At 42.2% G+C, this 23,111-nt stretch overlaps 1 protein-coding gene across 5 annotated transcripts in view; it reads right to left on the bottom strand.

The window, feature by feature from the left end:
• Positions 1 to 15,852, bottom strand: part of CCDC6 (coiled-coil domain containing 6) — a 42,347-nt gene extending 26,495 nt beyond the window's left edge. For 3 of the 5 annotated variants that reach the window (XR_011726836.1, XM_071749206.1, XM_071749208.1), the window contains exon 1: positions 15,482 to 15,850. Coding sequence is in view for 3 of the 5 variants with exons in the window: in XM_071749206.1 (XP_071605307.1) it covers positions 15,482 to 15,784 (303 nt within the window). In the remaining 2 variants the exon portion in view is untranslated. Of the gene's footprint in view, positions 1 to 15,481 lie in introns of all 5 variants that reach the window. The other 2 variants (XR_011726835.1, XM_071749207.1) reach the window with 2 other exon arrangements.
• Between the last annotated feature and the right edge of the window lie 7,259 nt (positions 15,853 to 23,111).

Raw genomic sequence — 23,111 nt, 5'->3', positions numbered from 1 at the left:
AGTATGAACTTTTCCTTCCAGATATCCACATATCACATTTAATACAATTAATATCCACTTACATTACCTGTGTCAGCAATTTCAACACAAACTTTTTGCTAAAAAAAACATCATACCATTAGTAAGATTTGGTACAAAAGCACATGATGTGTGCTACATAATTTCATCATTTTGGAGATGGTTTCATTACTTGGAGATAGTTTCATTATCTTAAGTAATAAAATAATTCATGTTTACCTTAATACAACCTAAAATCTTGAAATGTCTTAGTAATTTAGACAATAATAAAAGTGATGTTGTAAAAATTAAAAATCAGTTTAGAACTGTTTTCTACACAGATGCTGTCCTTGGGAGGAATTTTCTGGACACTTTTGCATAGTGGTTCCATATGGATAATGTATTTTTATTAAGTAGCTGCATTTTAAAAGAGACTCTGAAATGATCAGAAAAAAAAGAGAAACAGCATGGAAAACAGAGACAGTAGGTCCTCCGTAAGGGTATACAGAATTCTTGCTTTTTCTGTATTATCCATTCCACATCCAACATTCAAAAATACTAAATGCAATTCACTCTGTTCTGTGTACCATATTACAAAATAAATTGCTAAGATGGTGATAAAAAAATTGTAATACCAGACAAGTCAAGCTCTGGAAACCCAAAACAACCATTCTACTTTCACCACAGATTTTATGCGTAACCAAGTCACATCCACCTGTCACCTGTGTCTCGAAATTCCATGTATAGCTAACTCAGTGGCAATATCCATGAAGCTGTCCAAGGAAAATCTGTTAATTATGGTGGTAAAGACCATAATTGGTAAAGACTACTGTGCTGCTCTACAAGAAATCAAGAATAAAGGGGAATGCGGGGTGTATGTGTGTGTGAAGGAAGCACCTCATGAACATAAACACACAAAGCCTCTTCTAATTTCTAGGAAGAGAAATCATATTATTTCCATTGTGGTAGAATGTGAAATCCTTATCACTAGTAGAGCTGATGCTTGAACGGCTGTAAAAACCTCTCCTTGTGAGCTGACAATCCCATGAGCTAATTTTGAAAGAACTAAAAAATGCATTTCTTAGAAAGTTTACATAGTAACTATCATAGTAGGAAGTGAATCTCATTAGCAGTTATTTTTCCACCTGCTGTTTATACTAGCATAAACTGCAAAAAGTTTAATGGTAAAATCTTTTTCTCTCCCAGTTTTTCCTGCAAATATACCCTTACCAGACTTAGCTCATACTGCTGGATTTCCCTCTGTCCTCTTGCTTCTAGTACATGCAGCACCTTCTGCTTGAGGCAGGATGGTCTCTTTGTATCACTGGACTACAACCACATTGCTCTATTGGCACTATTTTACGAAGCATTAAAATCTGGTATTTCAAATGAGGCATTAGCTTGAGCACAAATAAAAAAGCATAATACAATTTAAAAATAAATAAAACCACAGCTCTAAGCTTCCTTCTTCCCCTGGTTAGTTCTTCCAAAAGATACTTAAACCTTCCTGATTCTACAGGTAGTAAACAGGTTCAACAATCACATTTAATACCTACTCCTTGGACAGTATCAGTACATTAGCAGTGATCTGTCATGAGAAGTTCTTGCATTTTAGTTTCAGCTGTCACTTTAGACACAATTTCAGTAGCAAGTGTTTCAAATTGCTCCAGTCACCTCTACTTGACCACCTGAGAGCCAAAGGACAAGCAGGCCTGGCCTGCAGCTTGAAAAAGCATCACCTTGTCTCTAGTAGCACCCAGAATAGAGGTGACACAAGATATCAGGATATCTTGTTGGAAAAAAGCCTACTAAGCACAGTTTTGATCTAATCCACTCTTGGAAGATCCCTCATCCTTAAGGCAAGAGCTACCATGATCTCTACCTTTCATCCATCTTTACATAAGTGCATTGTATGTTGAGAGAACCTCATGGATAATATAAACCTGCAGATGGAGCTGAAGAGCAGCTGAATCTGGTTGCTGTACACAAGAAACTCAATCTTTGCTACTGAATATAGACTGGAAGGTTGGGGCAAATTCGGGAAGGGATGATCTCAGCTGCTGCACATATTACACTGAATTAAAGCTGTTAATTCAGTAAGCAAACTTTTCAGAGGTCCTATGAAAAAATAAGAGTTAAAAAGCGTGTGAAGTGCAGAAAGTTACCAAAGCATGATTTTATGCAGTTCTTGCATAAAATAAAATGTAGGTTTCCCACTTCTCATGAAGTACACACTCCTAGCAGTGCTAAATCAAGTTCCTGCTCTGCTCCTACTTTCTGGCACTAGTTTAAAAGAAGCATGAAAAACTACTGGCCTATAAAGGCAACAAATAATTCCAGTGAGCTGATACTGTTGCCATGCAGGAGGAACTTCAGCACTGCAGCTCTCCCAGACTGGAGCTATTTTTTCCTTCAAATCTTCCAGCTACACCTGAAAAGAGCACACTGCATGCAATGTGCTTTTCAGACAAGGAAAAACCATCACAAGAACAAAAGTCAACAGTAACTCATAGACTAAAGGCTCACACTACTGCTAGCTATCACAGCTGCCCAGCAGCACATTCTATCTGTAAAGGCTGAAGGACCAAGGAGTTCCACCAAAGTCCCAGTGTGAAGTGGGCAGGCACAGCCTTCCTCCCAACTGAAAGTATGTTCTTCAGGTGGGTGGACTGTCTGCAGAGAAAAGAGATCAAATGCTCTTGTGATTAAATCATTCAGTTGGAATTCAAGCATTTAGTTCATTACAAACATGGTATAGCAAGGTATATGAAACTCATAATTAATACAGTCAGTTCCAGAATTTATTTTAAATAATTAAAAATCATTTAAATGCCTTTCTTCAAAACAGGTTAAAAAAGTGTGCTCTCTTCAAGAGTTTTTATCAGATCAACATACTGGCACTAAGTAGTTCATAAAGACACAATATGTGAAAAAGTCAGTGTGACAAAGAAAATGTCAAGACAGGATCTGAAAAAAGAATAAAAATGTAGCAACCCTCAAATAACTTTTACTTAGCAGTTTGACCATGACCACACACTGATATGCAAGTCTTAATGTAATTAAAGAGTATATGGTAATAAAGCACCACAAAGGAAAGGTAGCAAGGCTGTATAGGCAAACTTATATTCAAACATTTCCTATTTTGAGTGCTTGACATTACAACCTCAACAATCTGACTATTCATTAGACATGCTTTATAGCACTTATTTTTCAGACACTTCAACATCATCATGTAGAACAAGTTTCCAGACAGTTATCAGGCCTGAGTCTCTGCTTCCATTCCACAAGAGCTGTAACCTTAGCCAACAGAAGCTACAGGCCAAGGCAGGAATGACCTAGCAGGAAAATTAAATCTAGCACACAGACTTTTCCTAATGGCTCTATTTCATTAATAGAGCAACAGTGGATTTTCAGCAGCAGTGGATTTCCAATTGTGAGAGTCTGCTGATCTCACTGTTGGAATTTACCTCAAAAGACAATTTTAAAGTGAATAGCTCTGGCTAGGGGGGAGGAAGATGCTAATGTACCTGGCCTGTCTGGAGCAGAGCAGGGGGTGAATCCCTGAAATAGATAAGAACTAATGGTTGGGTGGAGACTACACCCCTTTTCTGAGGGCCAGCCTGCCATGCTGGGACCAGCAGGCCAGAACCTCCAGGCACGATTAGGTTGGGGGGGGAGTGGGGGTGGGTGGGCAGAGCACATGGGGGAGTGGGCAAAGATAAGAACTTTAAATGCTGGCACTGAAGGCTCCAAAGAGTCGGATGGAAGTCCCGTTGGGTGGGGAAAACCCCTTGATTGTGCTGATGCTAATGAACCTGGCTTCTGGGCAGCTGACCGACAGCTCCCCTTTGGAACAAAGGAACTTAAGGGTATATAAAGCAGTCCATTCTGTGGCCTCGGGTCATCCTCCAGATGCACAACCAGCTTCATCGGGCCTGTCCAGGATGGGAACAGCATCTTGAAGAAAACAAAAACTCGACAGACAGCTGGACCCCTGGTGGTGACTCTGACTCTCACTTTCTTTTCCACTTTCTTACTTTTTTCTCTTCCATTCCTCTCTCTTTCTTTTCTTGTATATTCTTCATTTTCCTCTCTCTCTCTCTTTTGCCTGGCAACATATTCCCCATACTTTCACAGGGTTCTATCATTTTGCTTGTGCCAATTGTCTAAAGAAAGTTTATGCTTGCACCCAACCCTTGATGGTTGGACTTTGTTCACGTGGATCAAAACAACAAAAAAATAATTTAATGTTACTCCAGACTGTAGCACCAATGCACCTATAAAATGAACACAGCACATAAGAGCAACAAGCCCAGCTTCCCTAAGTCTTCAAGCTCGCTCCATACCGACTCCATACAGGCAAAATATTTCTCCAAAATACAAGCTAAATGTTCCCCAGAGGACTGTAATGACGGCAGGGTGCAAACAAGGCCAGGAAGCCAGAACGAATGGAGCTCTAACACACATTTCTCCTCTCAGCCCAGGTGACCATTCCCAGCACAAAGGTTAGGACATGTTCTCCAGCAGAAGGTACCTGTGCTTTGCCAGGGTCTTCCTCATTTTTGTGAACTTATACCTGACTGACTGAAGTTTTACTTTGACAAAGACAGCCAAACAGAAAATAAAACTACACTGATATACCAAATACTCAGCCGAAGTTTAAAAAACCACTCTATTAATGCTTTTCAGATGACTAATTGAAAGAGGTTTTTGCTTTACTTTTTGACTGCCAGAGCACTGCTATTTTACTGGTAGATTTTCTACACTGCAAATAGTTTGCTAGTTAATCAATAAGTGCAAAACAAATAGAATATGGAAGCATGTGGAACAAGTTTTGCTTCTGTTCAACCTCAGCATAAAAGCTGCTGAAAAATGTAGTAAGGACACACACATGCACATAACTAGATTCATAACTTTAGGGTCAGTAACTTTTGGCTGAAATTTTGACTGCAATTTTGGACATGAAACAAAAAAAAAAAAAAAAGGAAAGATCTGATTTCTGATTGCTTACATCTACTGTTGTAGCATACACTGATTTAAACTTATCTTCCATATCTTTCATGATCATTAGAATATTCAATAAAATACCAGCTTACATCCCAACAACACCACCACTCAGTACCAGAACCTACAAGAAATGTAGCAGTGCAGCAAAACAGCTGCTTTGCTGGCACAATTGTTTCCCTAATCAAAGGCAGAAGAGCACAAACAAAAACAGGGAGCAGCAAATAATATCCACCCCCCAAATAATCCTCATTAAATCCTACTTCATGTAGCTCAGGTGATACCATTTCAAGCACACAAATATGAAGCAGTTTGGATTTCTTCTTCAGAGTATATAAGAGATGGAGTTTCTGTTCTATTCACCCAGCTTTTCCAGGCAGAAGGTGTCAGACCACTGCTGCATAGCACCCCCTATACAATGCCACCAGCATGAGAGGTATCAGCAACCCTTCCTGTTCAACAGATCAGAGATTTCCTCACTTCTAGATTGTGTCCTGATCTCAAGCTGTCTGTGCTCTCCTCAGCCATCTCTTCTAGATCCTTCTTTTCAGGTGTGAATAACCTGTGGTGTGTCAAAATTAGGCTACCTGCCTTCCTCTAAATTAATGGAAACTAGGGAGGAGGACTACTAACCATATGAAAATCCAGTTCTGGGGTTTCCAAAATATAGCATGAGATGGTCACCATGTAATTTCTCTACTGACTTTCTTAAACCCTCTTTTTTATTGTTGTTGCTGTTTTTTATAGTTTTGTTTGTTTCAAATGACTAGTTTAAAATCAACTTTGATAATCATCAGGGATTATAATGTTTTCCCTATGCAATAGCAAGATATCCCTAGTCACTCAACATAAGTAGCCTCTTAAGAGCACTCCTTTAAAAATCTCCCCTAGTTTCCTCTTACACATATTGGCTTTCTAGAGAAGCACTTTCACAATGCTGAAGACCAAGCTTGTTATTAATTTTAATTACACCTTGTTTCAAACCAAAACATTCAGGAAATAAACAGGACACTGTCCATCCCACTGTTAAAACACTTTAACTGAAGCACAGCAAACAAACAATACTTTGTTTTTTCCTTCTATAAAGTTTGAACATCTTACAGTACATACCACAGTATTCTGAAAAGCAATCTTTTCAGGCTTTCAAGACAAGAAAACAGTTTACTGATTTAGTGTACAATAATATGACCAAGTATACGAAAAAATAAAGCCCTCCTTTGCCCTCTGTCCCTGATCTCTATAAACAGCTGTTTGCTGGATGTGAGGAGAAAACAGCCATCCTTGCCCATACAGAACTGGAGAAGTAGATCTAACAGAATTTTTTAGACAATGTCTTCTTACCTTCCTACCCATGGAGCAAGACATCAATCTTCAGAGAAATTATAATGTTTTCCAGATCTACACCTCAGGTTAAATTTACACCTGGAAAAGGACTCTAGAGGTGTTCCTCCTCTTGATCACAACAAAATTTCTACTCTTGGTACCTGAGAAACACAAACTGATAAAAGCCTTGGAAAAAAGTTGATTAAAAAACCCTATATTTTGCAAAATTCATAGTGATTTTTCAGTTTATTTGAAAGGGAAGAAAAAGAAAGTGGAAATGTCATCACTAGCAAAACAAAAAGCCTTCCAACACCCTGTGTTGCAATTGGGTATCAAACTGCAGGACACAGAAAGAAGTGTAACTTCACAGTACCACCTATCAAACATGACTGGATTTTATCATGTTGGACTTGTGAAAAAACACTCAAATTTTTACCTAGGACTGAAGTGTATCATTGTAGGAACATTCATAAAGGTGGTAGAGTTCTAAATATGATTAGTATCAACAATAAAGGAACTAAAAAGATCTCAGCTTTCCAGCTGTAAGAAGAAAAATCACATTTTATGCAGTTTAAAGAATTAATACATCTGAGGAAAGTTTACAGATACCCAAAACACACCTAGGCCGCAGATACTCATCTACCTTACTAAGCCTACACCAAACTGAAAAACAGATTGTGTGTAGTATTAGTGCACAGAAGATGAAGTTTCAAATCAAGGTTAAATTTGAGTCGAGAGGGGAAGAAAAGGTCTTATCCTGAGAGTTTCTCCATTAAACAGAACATCAGTTGATGAGCTAAGAGAACGCCCTCTCCTCCATGAACAAAACCGCTGCAATGGAAGACATGAAGGACTCTGCAGCTGAAAGGACTATTTCTGTAGGCAACAATTAGCCTTCAACAACTATATTTTAACTGAAAAGATGAAAAAATTACCAACTCGAGTGCCAGGATTAAAAACTGCATCAATGTTTCTGTAAATCAAGGAGTCCTTGCACCTCACAGAGAGATGTGAAACTTGTATGTACGTAATTTTTTAGAGTTTCCTACTTAGACACTTGACTTTTTACTGTGGAACAGTCCTCAAATGTCTTGCCTTCATTTGTACTTCATTCTCATCCTACACATTGGAATGTGACAAAAGCTGTTCACCTAATTAAAACTAAGACATCTCTACAGTCAGACAGAAGTACTTAACTGAAGAAAAGTGTTATGTGAGATGTTCCCTTCTGGGCATCCCCAGGATGCTGTGCTGAAAGCAAGGCATCACAGGGATGTTTTCTGTTACAAATTCATGTGAACTTGCTTTATATTTTATTTTTTGCCTCTCTTCTAGAATATATCTTTGTCTCTTTTCCATTCATTCTGCTTAGAACCCAAATCCTGTGCACAATTCAATTCGTGTATTTTGTCCCTACTATTCTTTACCTTCAGTTTTTTTTTTTCTTTAGGGGAAAGACACAATGGATTCACCTCTTGCCCTGCTGCTAAATTCAACAGCTTCCTCCTACCCCTCAGACCGAAAAAAAAGAGCAGCAAAGCACCTGTTTTTCTCACTGCTTTTAGCAGGCTATGCTGAAATACATGTCTACTGCTGACAATTTTCACTCCTCCGGAGGAGCACTGTCTTGCTTCATCATTTCAATCACATTTCAAGATCTCTTTGTGAGAAACCAGCACTCCATCCTTCTGCAGCACGCCACAGATCCAGCTGCCTGACCAGCTTCCTCTGCAGCTGCCACAGAGTCACTGTTCCAAACACTTTCTGCTCTTCCAGTCACCACCTGAGACCCTACCCAAGCACATCTTCCAAAAGCAAACACTTTGGGTGAATTCTCCAGCAGATGTGTAAGCTGTGTGCCACACACCAATATCATTTCCACATAAAGTACTAGGAGCTTTAGTACTGACAATCTATAGCTAAAGGTACATTCTATGCATACCAACACTAAAAATTAAGGACTTTGAGAACAACAGCTTCAATACTAAGTGAAGTCAGTATCAACAGTAGGAAGGAACAAGAACTGAGGCCAAGTAAATGCAATTAACAAGTACAAGAAAAGCACAGACAATGCACCTAATGGGGAGGAAAAAAAAAATTTTACTTTCTTTCATCCTTTGAAAAATCAGCAACCAAATTCAAACTCCATTACAGTCAAAACCACAACAAAAATGAAGTACAGAACCTCCAGGATTTAAAGCTTATTCTAAATGCTAGTCAGTACTATCTTTCCAATACTGAGGTTAGCAAAAGCATTGGAACCTCTATAAATACTTACAGTTTTACTATACCACCTAAATCAGCAGTTGTAAACAACGCAAATCTCTTGGTACTGGGAAAACTCATTTGGGAGAGTGCCCTGCAATGTACCACTGAAAAAGAAAAATTTTTAAAAATTCTAGCAGTCATACAGCAGTAGCATGCATTAGTATTTTTTTCTTCGAAGTAAACATGTTAGGTGTGCAATGCAGCAAAATAAAAACCTCCTTCAAAATGTTTTAAAGTCACTGGAGATACAAGAAAGAATGACCGTTAGTGTCTCTGTTCAAACCCAACATTAATCAACATTCTTAAAATAAAAGCTGACTACAAACCAGTTCTCACAGACAATTCCAGATACAACCTCTAGTCAAAAGTTCATTTAAAAGAAAAGCAAAATTATTTTCTATGGAGAACAGTAAGCCCACAGAAACACCAACAACTCTGCATTACTAAAAATTCCCAAACATACTCTGAAATCTGAGTTCTTATTCCACAGGCATCCCCAAACTAATACAGAGCAGGTCAGTACTTCTACTGACTGAAGAAATTCCACACTATTAAATAAGGGAATATCAATAAATTATTGGTTTAAAAACATAGAGCTGTTGTGTAATATTTAAAGGCATGCAAGACAGATGGTTATCGGAGCTCGTATCAACCCACTGGTAATACTGCAAACAAATTAATTTACTGTGTAAAGGACAATTAATAAAAGGGGCATTTAGCATGTTCTCTCTAACACCAAGTCGCAGCAGATAAGCATAGATTAATCTTTCAGTCAAGGACTATTTGTAATAAAGATAACTGCAAAGGTGTAGGATGTGTATGTGGCAGCCATATGACTTTTTGATTTAGCAGCACAGGCCATACATTATTTAACAATGGTTATAAAATAACAAGTATACATCAGGATTTCCAAAGTGGCTGACTGACTCCAAAAATACTTGTCAGTGGGAAATTCCACATCAACATGCACTAAGCATGATGCTGCCCCTAATTTATTTATATATATATATATATATACACACACAAATATACTCCAAATATACTCAAGTCCATTCTGATAAATTCTGGGATACTGAAATCAGCAAGACTGTAAAAATAATAATAGAGAACATGCACCCTCATGTTCTGTTTCATTTGAAGCAAAATCAGTTCTCCTAAAGGTGTGCTTCTGGAAAAAAAGCCCACTCCCACTTCTGTGTGTGGCATTGGTGAAACTGATACAGGGTGGGGGAACAAAACTTAGGGAGCTGGTACATCTTCATAAAGGAGACCAGAGGCGTTACAAAAGAGAGCCTCAAAAAATCCCAGAGAAAGGGAAAACACTCTTGCTGAGACTATGGCTCCACAATTATTAGCATCAAATCAAGTGCTACCGGGTAACCCAGCAGTACATATCAGACCTGGAAAAGGCACAGGCATGCTACAGCATTTTTGCTAAATTATCCAGACACAAAACAGTAAGCTCACAGAAAACAACTGATGAGACTGGATAAAAAAAAAATCTAAAAGAAAAAAGGAAAAAAAAAAAAGAGAGAAAAAAGAGGAAAAAATAAAGCTTGTCAGTTCCAAACTAAGCTAATAGAAACATTTGTGCAGATTTGAAGGAGGAGGAAAGTATGTTTAGACTAGATCAGTTTATCATATGCCCATAACATTTTTCATCCAGCACATTAGATTTCCAGCATCTTCTTGGAGGCTGTGAGTTTAGTTCAGTTTGTCAAAGTAAACTAGAAGATGCCTGTCACAGCCTGTATCTTTACAAGGAGAAAGCAGAGGATCCAGAACACACATTAACCTTGCCAAAAGGCAGAGCAGGAGTCAACAGCTCAGACTTGATAAGGTGCTGGCAAGAACCAGAGGCAGAACACCTGAACTTTTCCAAGCACAGTACTTCTTCACACCTTCATGAGTCTTCAAATTAAAACTGGCTACCATTTGCAAAGATACATTTCAAGGTAAGTTACAAGATTTACAGATACCTCTTTAAAATACTAATTTCTCGGCTTCCTTGGTTTGATTTTTACTTCTAGTTGCTACTAACTGATTTATTTTATTCATCTACCTGCCATTAAGTAAACACCCTTTAAAAGTCCTATTTTGATTCAGTTAGCCTATCCTGCCCTTTCTTCTACTATTAATAGACATATTCAGCACTGAAACAGCTGTCCATTTTGAAATTCCAGTGCAAACCCTAGGAAAGAAAAAAAAGCTTTTAAAAGCCTTTTGCAGGGGATTTTCAACAATTTAGCACACCTATTCACTTCCTTAAACTCTATGTCCAGGCTGACATGTTCTATGTACACCCATGACAGCAGATCTCATGCATATACACACAGACAAATCCCACACACTTCCTTGAGAACAAACTGCTGAACTAATATTTGTTTCCAGCATCTGAAGCTGGTTGTTTATTAAGAAAACTGTAACAACTCAACAGTACCACACTGGATATTTTCAATCTGCAGTTCTCAGAAAGCCTGTTTTGCTTTCAGGAGACAGTGGTTACCAAAAGCAACAAGTTTCTTCAGGACTGGTGAACAGGGGTCGGAGTAAATAGGGGCAGAGTAGAGCTTATTCTTCCATTGTTTCTCCACTGGTGGGAGGCTATTAACATGGCTCTGCAGAAATGCAGAGGAAACTGAGAAGCCATGGGATGTAACTGCCCTCTGCTAGAGCTCAGGGACTAAAAAAAAAGGCAAGATGAAAGCCAAGGTGCAGAAGCACAGGTTTATCTGCAGAAACAACAGCAGCAGAGGTTTTGCAGTAAATACTGCCACTTGAAGCCCGCAGCAGCACACCCCAGCCCCCTGTCCCAGCACCTCTTGCCAAAAGGAGCTGTAGCAATCATCACCTGACAAAAAACAGCATCCAAGAGTTACTGATGCTATTAGCATTTTGGATCAGATTGCTTCATCTGAACTGATGATCCTGTTGGGGATCCACACACCACCACAAATCAGGATTTCTAGGATAATTCCCTTCCCTACATAACAAACTTCAGAGAGGGGGAGGAACAGAGATGCTGCTCTTGTAAAATCTACATTACAAAGCACTAAAACTGCTACATCAAACATTCTGGAGCTGGAACATTTTTAAATTAAGGATTCTCAAATACCCCGTCTTCGTCTCAGTTAAAAAAATAAATTACAGAATAAGATTTATTATACTTTTAATATTCTAACACTACAGATGATGTCTGAATAGAGTAGGCCAATTACACAAGTTAAATTACTGAACCTAACGTCCAAGAGTAAGCATGTATGTACCTGCAGCAATCTGAGACTAATGCTCTTTTTGTTATTAAAAGCGCTCTGCTTGTGTGAAGCCTGTCAGTTCAAAACAAAGAAAACCAGAATGCTTCAACATTAGTAAAGGTTATATGGCTTTCACTAAAATGACTTTGTTACATCAAACACTGAAAAGCTGAAAAAAAAATTGAAATCCAAGTTCTATCTACCACAACAGAAACTTCCCGACCAAGACATACCTACACAGTTGAAGTATTTCAGCTTTTGTTACACGCAAGAGTTCAGTCTTTTGAAAAGTACTCAACCCAGCACCAACACTCAGTTTTGAAGACGTTTAACTAGAGGAGTTGTGTTGTCCCAGACTTAGTCCATTAAATATAACATCTCCTTGATAGACCTTTTTCATCCCAAAATTAAGGAAGTTCACACAAGAAATTTGCTTCTGGCAATGCAGCGCTATAACCGAAGCTCACTACTTCAGACCTCAAATTTACAGCATCTGAGATCTTCAGGTGTGTGAATTTTCCCATCCTAGGTAGGCATCATCTGCTCCATTTCCTAAAAAAGACCTTGCAGAAACATACCATGAGATCATACAATTAAAGATTGCTAAATTCATACAATGAACTCTCTGCAAGTAACCTTAAATTATTTCTTCCTAATACGTGATCTGAAACTTTGTGCCTTGCAATGTAAGGCTCTTGAACTGCTACATAAAACTGCAAACTTACCTAGCCTTCTCCCCACTTTGCTCCCTTCCTCACAGGTTTTTACCAAGAGTAGCAGGTGAGATAAAGTTATCACATGTATTTACTTAGTTTCACAGGCTGGCACTGGAGCAACAGCATCATTTCATTTGTGTTTCAGGCTACTGGAAGGAGTACAGTCTACATATCTTTTTGGAGGTAAACTTAGTCCAAGGTAGTCTTACCAATTTCAGTATTAAAGCAACATCAGTTTTTAAAATGTTTTAGCTGAGAGCTCTTATGAAGCTGGCGAGCGTACAAGCCTGCCAAGTCAACACCTTTTCTCAGTGTTTTCCAAGTGCAAATCCTACACTTAATTAATACTTATTTTCAACTCTATGACACAAGGGTTAGCCACAAAATAGAACTAATAGAATACTAGGCAGCAAGCTAGTTCAATAATTCCCAAACTGTACACATCCATGATGATTATCAATACTACTGCACACAAAAACCCAGGCAGAAGATGTCATATTACTACACCATCACAAGCAGAAGAGGAGGAAGATGACTGCTTTCTACATGGTAAATCTTAAAAGAAAAATATTAAAAAACATTAAAGACCATTGTGGGAGCCAGAGAAAGTGAAGTCTCTGTAGCACTCTCAAAACAGAAACAAACAACAGGACAGCAAAAGACTGGCAGATGAAGAGCTGTGTGGTTCAAGGAATCGCCTTCACCTACAGCACCCAGGTTTAGTCATTTCACCTGCTATTTTGGTTACCTGTCAGTTTCATTTGCACTACAGGGCTCATCCTCAACACTTGATAAAAATCAAAGCTGATTCGTGACATTACAGTGTCTAAAACAGGAAATTGGTACACAGCGCCTGTCCTCCAGCACAGCAACACACCCAGGAGCTAGAGCTGGCTGCTGGAGAAGTAAATTAACAAAGGTTTAAAATCACAATGGAGAAAATCAGAAAACTTTGTGTTTAATTACATCTATATGCAAATGGCACACATTTCAACGTTCCAGTGAAGTTAATCTCCCCTCACGTGTACACTAGAGCTACATAACAAAGTATTTTGACTGTAAATGTGTTTACATTACAAACTATGTAAAACGACAGCACAAAGCCTCAGTGGCCTGAAAAAAAAGTTATGTTTTGCATTCGTTATTTTGCCACTTGCTGAATTAGAAGCGGTTTACTCAGTTGTACATTAACAGTTTAGCATGCCAAAGACTGAGTATCTGCTAAAGATTCCAGATTTCCAGACAGTCTACAGGTTGCTAAAAAAATCTAACACCTTTTCTCACTTTATCCAGTACATTAAAAATATAAACTGAGTTTTAGATTTGGGAAAAACATTTCCCTTTTGTAAACTGAAATCTGATGAAAGGGTAAGATAGTTAGTCCCTACAGACAGCACCTAAAGAACTAACGCCAACAAACAATTCTTAAAGTTTATAAGTTTTAAAGTTCATAAGCATTTCATCTACATTCAGGAAGATGCTGTGCCTTTCTAGCAGGCAAAGAGAAAATGTCTGGCTGACAAGATGTCTTTGCCCCTTTCAACATGAGAAGGCACTCCACTGCTACCTAATTAAGACACATTCTCTTCTAGTAGAGTATTAACAAAGCACACGGATCCCAGACTAGCACTATATTTGTCATCCTTGAATAAATTACTTCTGTATTGTATTTCATGCACTCTTCCGGCCCACATCCTGCTAGACACTGCTTACTACTGGGAACAGATGAGAGGTTTGCCTAGATGAGCTCCATTTCTTTGCTAGATAAATCGACAAGAAAAAAACTGATTATCAATACAACAGCCATTACGCTAGTAATAAAGCCAACCCTGTGAAAAAACTGAAGAACAAGCACATGCAGGTGGGGCTCTTTCAAGGCATCTCCATCTACAATGGCAAGGATGTGCAGGACAGTGTACACAGGTTGCAGGGTTACCTTTAATAGGTTTGTAACAAGTCCTGACTTGGCTTGCACGCAGGCCATCATCGTTACAAAACCTAAATGATCACTGCAATCACTGAATTAGCCAAAAGAAAAACCAACAAAACCACAACCTAATCTCAATTACCAAACTCCCAACTCACAGAGAAGAAAATTATGTCATATTAATTGCAGCTTCACATGTACTTTACTGAGGACTGATGCTTAGAGCATCATATGAAATGATGTTGTATTCCAAGTTATCCTCGCAGTGCTCATAAACCAGTAGTTGAGCTCCTCCCGGAACACAGTGGAACGTTAATCACACTGTTTTTAAGGGGTTTATTTTTAAATGAGCTTTTAAGTACCTTCTTGAATTACCACAGCTAGCAAAACAGTACAGATGAACCAAACAATTTCTCATGACCAAGTCGCTATCTGTATCTCGCTGTTTCTGCAGAGCGGCAGAAGAGGCGACGGCTGAGGAGATAATCTGTAATCTCCGCAGATTACTGATACTCGGAAGAAAATCTCTACTTTGAGAAACTTCAGGGAACACCCAACCTGGCCTTTCCCGTGCAAGGCCTCACCGTTCCTCACCTCAGAACCCGAGCCGCCCCTTCCACTCCACCCCCCCGCGCCGGGACCGCTGGAGCCACCCCCCGCGCAGCGCCAGGCCGGCCACGCGGGGCAACCACCGCGGTCCCTCGCCGTCGTACCCCCCGCCCCCGCAAGGTCCTCGGTCCCCCCGCCGAGAGCCCCACCTGCCCTCCCTCCCCGAGCCCCCCTGCGGGCCGCGGTTACCCGCCCGAGGTAAACTCGCTTTAACCGCCGCCCCAGGGAGGAGGGGGACGGCGACGGGGAGGCCAGGCCGCGGCCGGGCTGAGGGGAGGGCGGCGGCGGCCGGGCCCGCCCTACGCGGACACCTCCGCGGCGGGGCACCCCACACACACCCCCCCGCCCACCGCCGGGCCCGACGCGGCGCCGCCCGCACTCACGATGGTGACGCTGGCCTTGCGCAGGTCGCGGTTTTCTTCCTGCAGCGCCTTGCACTTGAGCTTGTAGGTTTCCAGCTCGATCTTCAGCACCTTGTTCTCCTGCTGCAGCGAGGCCAGGCGGTTCGTCAGCTCTTCAAGCCGGAACGGCGAGATCACGATCCCTCCCGCCTTGCCTCCCGAGCCGCCGCCCGCCACCCCCGAGCAGGGCCCCGCCGCCGGGCCGCCCGCCGTCACCGGTCCCGCCGGGCCGCCTCCGCTGCCGCCGGCGCCGTCCGTGTCGCTCTCGCTGGCGCTGTCCGCCATCACCGCCGCTCCCGCCGCCGCCGCCGCCGCCAGGCGAGCAGGGGGCGGCGCCCGCCGCGCGCCGGCGCCGCTGCCTCCCCGCGCGCCAAGAGGGGCTGCCCGCGCGCGCCGCCCGCCCACAGCGCCGCCTGCCGGCCCGGCCGGGCCCCGCCGCCAGGGGAGCGCGGCGCGTGCCGTGTCTGCGGCGGGGAAGCGGCGGCGGTGCCCAGCGCCGGCCCCGGGGGCTCCGCTGCTGCTGCTGCCTGGGAGACTTTGCTGGATTATGAAATTATCCCCGGCAGACAGCTCGCACCCAAACCCCGTTGTTGTGCCTGTCTGAAAACGCGCTCGTCGCTCAAACGTGTGACCCTTGCAGGCCTCACCCGGCAGCGCCAGGCCGCACCTCCAGGCTGGGGCCCCGGGCATGCAGGCACAGTTCTTCCAAATAACTGGAAACCTTGGTATTTTAAAGAAAATATAAGAGACTGCCTGGATGCAGGCAGCTCTGCACGGGGGTGCGGGACACCAGGGGCCCCAGGGCTACCCCATACCTGGAGTTGTCCCTTCTGGCTCCAGAACCCCTCGGCCCTGCCCACGCAGCAGCTCTCACCCCGCACAGCTCCGTGCACTGCAGAGAGATGGGGTTTGTGTCACCCCGGCCCTTGAGCCTTGCAATGACCCCAACCCGGGGCCCCAGCTCCTACTTCCCTCCAGGGCACACAGACAGTGATATTCAGGCCTCCATACTGCTGTGAACCCGCTTTAAATTAAGATAAATTAATGCCCATCTCTCATTACAGATAATGTAGTTTCTGATTACTATGTGCATTAGTTCCCCTTTTTTTATTACTTCTTTGAGAAGCAGCTGGATAAAGGCATGAGTTCTTGTGAGATACAACGGAGATACATGCCATTTATTATATGCCATAACGTGGTCCATACTGCTCCTGGATAAATTAGTCACCAAGACTGTATAATTGGTTTCTCAATTATTTATGAATGGGTCTTTTAACAACAGCAATTTTTCCGCTAATGGCAAGTCAGGATTTCATTATCTCTAACTGTACTACCTTTTTTTGTTCCCTGCCACAGTAAATTTCAAATTTTAATCTTTTTAATGGTATAATATATGAAGGAATTCCATCTCTGTAAAGTAATTATTCTTTCTGCCTGCCTGGGAATATAAGTGCAGGTCATTTTATTTTTGGTTTCTTAATCACAAGAAAACCAGTAAAAGGGCCACTTCTAGTTTTCAGGAATGGGTACTATGCTCTGTGATGCCTGTTGGGTGTCTGACCTCAGCACATTAACACTGCTGTGCAAGCAGAGTTAAAACCAGGGGGGGGTGGGCAGGGAATGGGAATGGGGGTACCCATCCATCACTGGCACAGTCCCACAGTCCCGCTGTGACCCCACCAGTGTGTGTTGGCTCTGGGCTTTTAAAGATAGAAAAGGTCCTTCACACCACACCTGGCCCAACAGAAACCCAGCCATATCCCTGCCTCCCCTTACCTCTCTGTCACTAAAATGTGATAAGGCCATGGGGACAGCTGATCCTTGGCACCGCCTCCAGCTGGGTTTCCCATCCTTGCGCTTCGTTGGTTTGGGATTTCTCCCGAAACAGAAGACTACTGGCATCAGGAGATGCTGCAGACCAGCTGAATGATGTCTACGAGGTCTAATGAGAGATTTTCAGTGCTGCCCTAAAACACTCCCACAGCAACTGCTAAGGGTCTGCAGGGTCAGACAACCCCCATCACCTGTGGTGGCCTCTGCCCCACCGCAGCACCCATGTACCTCAGAAAGCTGAGGGATTAAAATAGGATTTGACAACTCATGGACACTGGTTTGGGGAGGATGTTACAATTCAATAGAATTGCTTTTAAATAGGTCTGCTTGTATTTGTGAGGCCAGCTGAACATGGCTGGGTGGTAAGGAGTTATTTCATGGGTGCTGGTGGGGGCAGGCGTGCCCATTTGCTGTCACCTCTGTCCGGATGCACACCTGCTTCTCAAAGCAAAGGCATTTCTAAACAAACAGGTTTGTAACAATGCTCTTTCTTCATCCAGCTGCCCACCTTTGATCAGCCCGTTATTTCCACTGCTTTCAGTGGGACTGCTGGGTTTGAGTGTCTTATTGAATCAAGGCATAAATATTTTTAAAACCTGCATCAGCAAAACACACATGTTCTCTGGGCTAATCTTACCCAACAAGTCCCACAGCATGCTTAACCTTAAGCCACTCTTCAGAGCTATCAACATTAATTTTAAGTGGTTTGCTGATTTGGAGTGCTATAATTTTCCAGAGGACATGGTTGTTGCTCCTCCAGATACCAAAACTAGCTTGAGAATGGACTAGGAGCTGCCAGTGACATCCTCAATCCAGCAATGGGGATGAGTGAGCTTCCCAGGATCACAGCTCACACCTGCTGGTCTGCCTTCAACAGAGCATTTCTGAAGGTGCCACAAATGGCAAGGACAAAGCAGAGGGACCTTGAGGCAAGGCAGGAGTTTTCCCCCAGCCACCTCTCCATCCCTCTCTGCTGGGGTTGCATCAGAGGTCTCACTCCCAGCCAGCACACCGACTTTCATAACAATAAATTATAACTTGGCACTTCTCTAGCACTTTTCAGTTCAAAGCCATGCTGAAACATTATCTAATTAATTCACACAATAGCCCTGGAAGGCAAGAAAGGGAGGCAGCGAGCTGCAGTACTTGCCCAATGACAAACACTGAGTCAGTGGGGGAGTGGGAGGAAAGTTCAAGGGCCCTTGATGTTTAGATCAGAGATGGCATCTTTCTTGTCATAACAGCATTTCAGTAATTTAAAAAAAAAAATGCCTGTATACTTGATTACAATTACAGCCAACTACTCCAAATTAAGAGATTAAACAAGGAGAAAAAATTTTATCCTAATTAGCACCCCCTCAAAAAAAAAAAAAAAAAAATCACATACTTTTCACATCTGTAAGATGTTAACCAAACCAATTAAAAAGTATAACTATGTGGTATAAGCACAGTTAGTGAAACCCCCTTTTAAAGGCTCAAGAGTGCATGGCAGAGGCTGCCCAGCACCCCAGCTTCACCCAGCTTCAAAGCTGCTCAGGCTTCCAGGGCCCTGACCCCCACCACAGGCAGCGAGGGGCTGGACATGACAGTGAAAGCCACTTCAATCAGCTTCTCACCACCACAGTGCCTGCAGGATAAGGCCTCACCACCCTTGGCCCAATTTTTTTTTTTTTTTTTTTTTTTTTTTTTTTTTACTGTACAAGAAAGCAAATGTAAAACTGTAAAGGTGCAGGGAAGACTTTCGTCTGAATAAATAATCTCAGAATGTGACCAGCACTGTAATAATAGCAGAGCAGATACATATGTCAAGAAGAAGCAATAAAAAAGCAGGAGTTTATTCACAGTGACAAGCATTACAGGAGATAATAGGCAATTAGAAAAAAGTATTTCACAAACTCACATCAACAGTAGAAATATTGGAATAAACTACATTTCCAGGCATGAGGGGGTTAGAAGAGATATGTTCAGAGGTTTATTATAGTCCTTAATATAATTCTTGGGGTCTATTAATCAGCTGGAAGACCTTCTATAACAATACAATTTTAATTAAAATATTCAGTAGCTAAAGACCGCAGAGAAAAAGACCAACTGGAGCTAATTAACCCCAGGAAAAATTGTATACAGTACTCAGAGTACCTGAACGAAATAGAGGGTGACAAAAAATAGAAAAGGTTGCATTAAAATGGAAACCATCACTCAGAAAATAAACTGCAACATTAAAAAAAATTGTCACCTGTTTACAAGGAAATATTCAAAGGGGAAAATGGAATACATATGTGGAGATTTTATAATCGCAGGAAGGTTGTTGCAGGGGAGAAACCTTAATTTGAAATACATTTGTATGAGCAGAACCCCCCCAGCTCACTAATATAATGGATTAATGTGTCAATTGATGCAGGATAAAACCTGTTTTCTAACAAGCAATTCAGATGAAAATAAAGCCATGCTGCTTTGCTTTTCTGACCAACAATTATTTCATCAGAAACCTCTGATGAAATCAGGATGGGGTATCTAACCATGAAATTTTGTGGTGCAGCAGCAAGCCAGCAGCTAACATATCTTCAGCTCTGGGACTTTGCTTTTGTATCCTTGTTTTTCCTGGGCATTTTTTTCAGAATTTGTACCAGGCTGGTTCTGTTGATCTGGCTGTACCATAACAATATCCAGCCTCTGGAAGCCTTCCAATGAAGCTGGTGAACAGGGGATTGCTGTGCATTGCTGTTTTATAGCCCAAATGGCTTGCAATAATTGAACATTACCATGATGGGAAAAGTACCAATAAAACTTTTATAATAAATCTTTGCCTTCCTCCAGGATTTAGGGTCAAATAAATAAAGCCATGCACAATTAGCATACTGTTTTTAGCATCAGCAGTTATGAAAAATGTGACACATACACAGATTTTTCTTGAGCAGCTCATTTTTCTGTCCTTCACTAACCTTTTTCTCTCCCAGTAATGGATTATTTTTTATCTTGTGCACTTCGTAGCAACATGGGTCTAACTTTCCCATATCCCTTTGGCTCTACCCTAAGGCCTGTGTCTCCATCAACAAAACACTGTGCTTCCAACAGGGAGAATATTTTCCTTCTCACTATCACCAAGCTCTTCCTCTCTCCTTCTCTCCCTCCTCCCCTCCCAGGTTAGGAGAGAGCTGAACCAGGAGCCTTTCTTCCTCCAGCCCCATTTTGGTGGCATCTGCCCTGAAAAGAAAAGTTCTGTTTGCATCCACCTCCTCCTGCTGCCCCTTGGCCATCCCAGCACACATCTCCACAGTGAAGGATGCCATGGTTTGGTGGTAGCATTTCCTTACATCATGCATGTAGGTGGCACAAAAAATGAAATCCCTGCCAATACCATGCCCAGCATCTCTGCACCAGCCTCAGCCCTCCACCTTGCACCCCTTTTCTGGGTAGAGGGTGTGGAAGGGCTGCCCCAAAGCAGTCATTGCTGCCCCTGCAGAGCCCTCTGGCCTCCCCAGGGCAACAGCACTTTCATTCCTCCAGCCCAAGCTGCTCACACCAAGGTCATTGTCATTGTACAGGGGACATGATTAAACTGCCCCAGATGGGCTGAAGTGAGTGTTATCAATTTTTACTGACCCGATTGAGCCAACGAAGCCCCAGTTTCAAACTCCTTCCACAGGGTCAGGGAGGTTTTTTGGGTGCTGCCTCATGCAGCAGCTCTCAGTAAAGCACATCTCCATTTCCTGCACAGCCCATGCTACAAAGCCCATGTTAAACAACCCCCAGGAAATTAGCATTAATTAGCAGGGTACTACAATCTTGTAAGCGACTGCCATTTATCCCACTTATGTCAGCTCTGCACTATGGGAGCTCTTAGAATTTCAGGCATTAAAATTATTACTGCCCACAAATAAAATGTAACTGATATTCTTACAGAAATGGGAAAAGTAAAGTAGGATAATCTGCAGCATTATTATTAGATAGTGCTAAATCAAATATCAGAGGATGAAAAGAACGCCGTATTTAGCAATTGAGTTTATTTTAATAGATGCAATAAAAGTCCCATGACTTACAATTTTGCCTCTAAGGGAATGTTCTCACTGGAGGAAACACAACAAAAAGACAAAAGTGCACATTTAGACACAGAGCCCTCACTCACTCCAGGGTTGCCTGTACTGTTTGCTAGTGCTGGCAAGATCTCTCTTTTCCTTCACAAATGACTATTTATGCTTCAACCTTGTTTTTCCCAGATATCCTGAGCTACTGCTGGAATCAACACCCTCTGCACAAAACCAGCCAACATCCAGAAAATCCTGTTTGTGCAACATTTAATGTTGCAATTCCAAACTTTGCAAATTCAGCTATGGAGTTCCCAGTCCTACCTTCACCAGCTCCATTGTACCAAAGCTTCAATTGGCCACCCTGTAGGGCAGGAGCTGGAAGGAGGTGCCAGCAGCGGGGTATGTCCTGTCTGGATGCCCTGAGAAGCACATCTGCCCTGGTCACAGCCTGCTCAGGCTCTGAGCACTACCTACAGCTGGACACTGCTGCAAAAGCATCCTCAGGAGCTTGAGGTGAGGCAGCAGCTGCTCAGGGCTGCTGCCATGGTCAAGACCAACTCCCCAAGCTTGAAGGTGCTGCATAAATCACCAGCACTGCAGGAGCTCTGTCACCTCTGCTGGCAACCACACTTTTCCATCTGCATAAAGAGAGCTTCTGCCAGAACTACTCTTCCAGATACAATCACAGCTTTCTTCCTCGTCAGCATCAGGCATTGGCATAGCACCAGGCAAAGGAGAGAGATGAGTCAAACAAATTGCTGCCTTTTGGATGCTGTTACAGAGAAGTGATATGAGGCTCTTCACAGTGCTGTTCCTGCCATCCTGCTTCTGGTCACCACGGCCTTTGCTTCCAACTGTAAAATTGTGATATAATATTAAATATACACATCTGCACACCATTTATAGAAAAACCCTTTTTCATTCAGCTGATCTGTGTACTTGTGAGCAGGAAGGAGGCATCTGGACAGCAAGGTCTCCAGGAGGTTGATCACTGCTGTTGGACTTTGACCTGCAACAAGATGAGTTAGTTCTCCAGTGGTGTAAGGGGCATTTGCCCTCCAGATCCTCTGGTGTAAGGACCAGAACCATCACCCTGTACCAGCAGTAACTTGACTTGGGTAAAATGTGGATTGCACATTTCACACAGACAGGCTGCTAAGATGATGAAAACCTCTTCATTACTGCCACAGCTTCCGAAGCTGGCAGCCCTCATGACTCAGAAACATTGACAAACCAGCCTGTCACACCCTTCTGAAGCCAAGTGCTCTTCTCAGAGTCAGAAGAGCTCTGCTGACTGACCCCAGGTGAGGAGTGGTCCCTGCACGGGTCAGCAGATCACAAGCAGCAGTTTGAGTTGGATCTGCAGCCAGAGTACTTCCTCAGGTGCCAAGCTACAGCAAAATGCATCATCCTCATGTTGCCTCGAAAGCTGAATCCTAAGCATTAAAAATTATTCATTGCACTCCAGCAGAAGCCTGTGGTCCAGAGCAGTGAGTGTGCACTGATGCTGCCTACAGAATTTAATTTGGCCACATTACATATATATATATATATGTATATATGTATATATATATACACACAGAGATATATATTTGTGCCCATCCCCTATAATATGCAGAAAGTGCACACAATATACAGGAGATGTACAATTTATTTTCATCAACTGCAGGAGGCTGGTGATTGGTCTGATACATGCTGGAGATAAAATGGCTCTCAGCAGCATTTTTCCAGGGACAAAAGAAATAATAGGAGGT

The sequence above is a fragment of the Heliangelus exortis genome, chromosome 7, assembly GCF_036169615.1.
Source record: "Heliangelus exortis chromosome 7, bHelExo1.hap1, whole genome shotgun sequence".
Classification (NCBI taxonomy): domain Eukaryota; kingdom Metazoa; phylum Chordata; class Aves; order Apodiformes; family Trochilidae; genus Heliangelus; species Heliangelus exortis.
The sequence above is the reverse complement of the archived record's forward strand: the minus strand, read 5'-3'. Positions and strand labels throughout refer to the sequence as shown.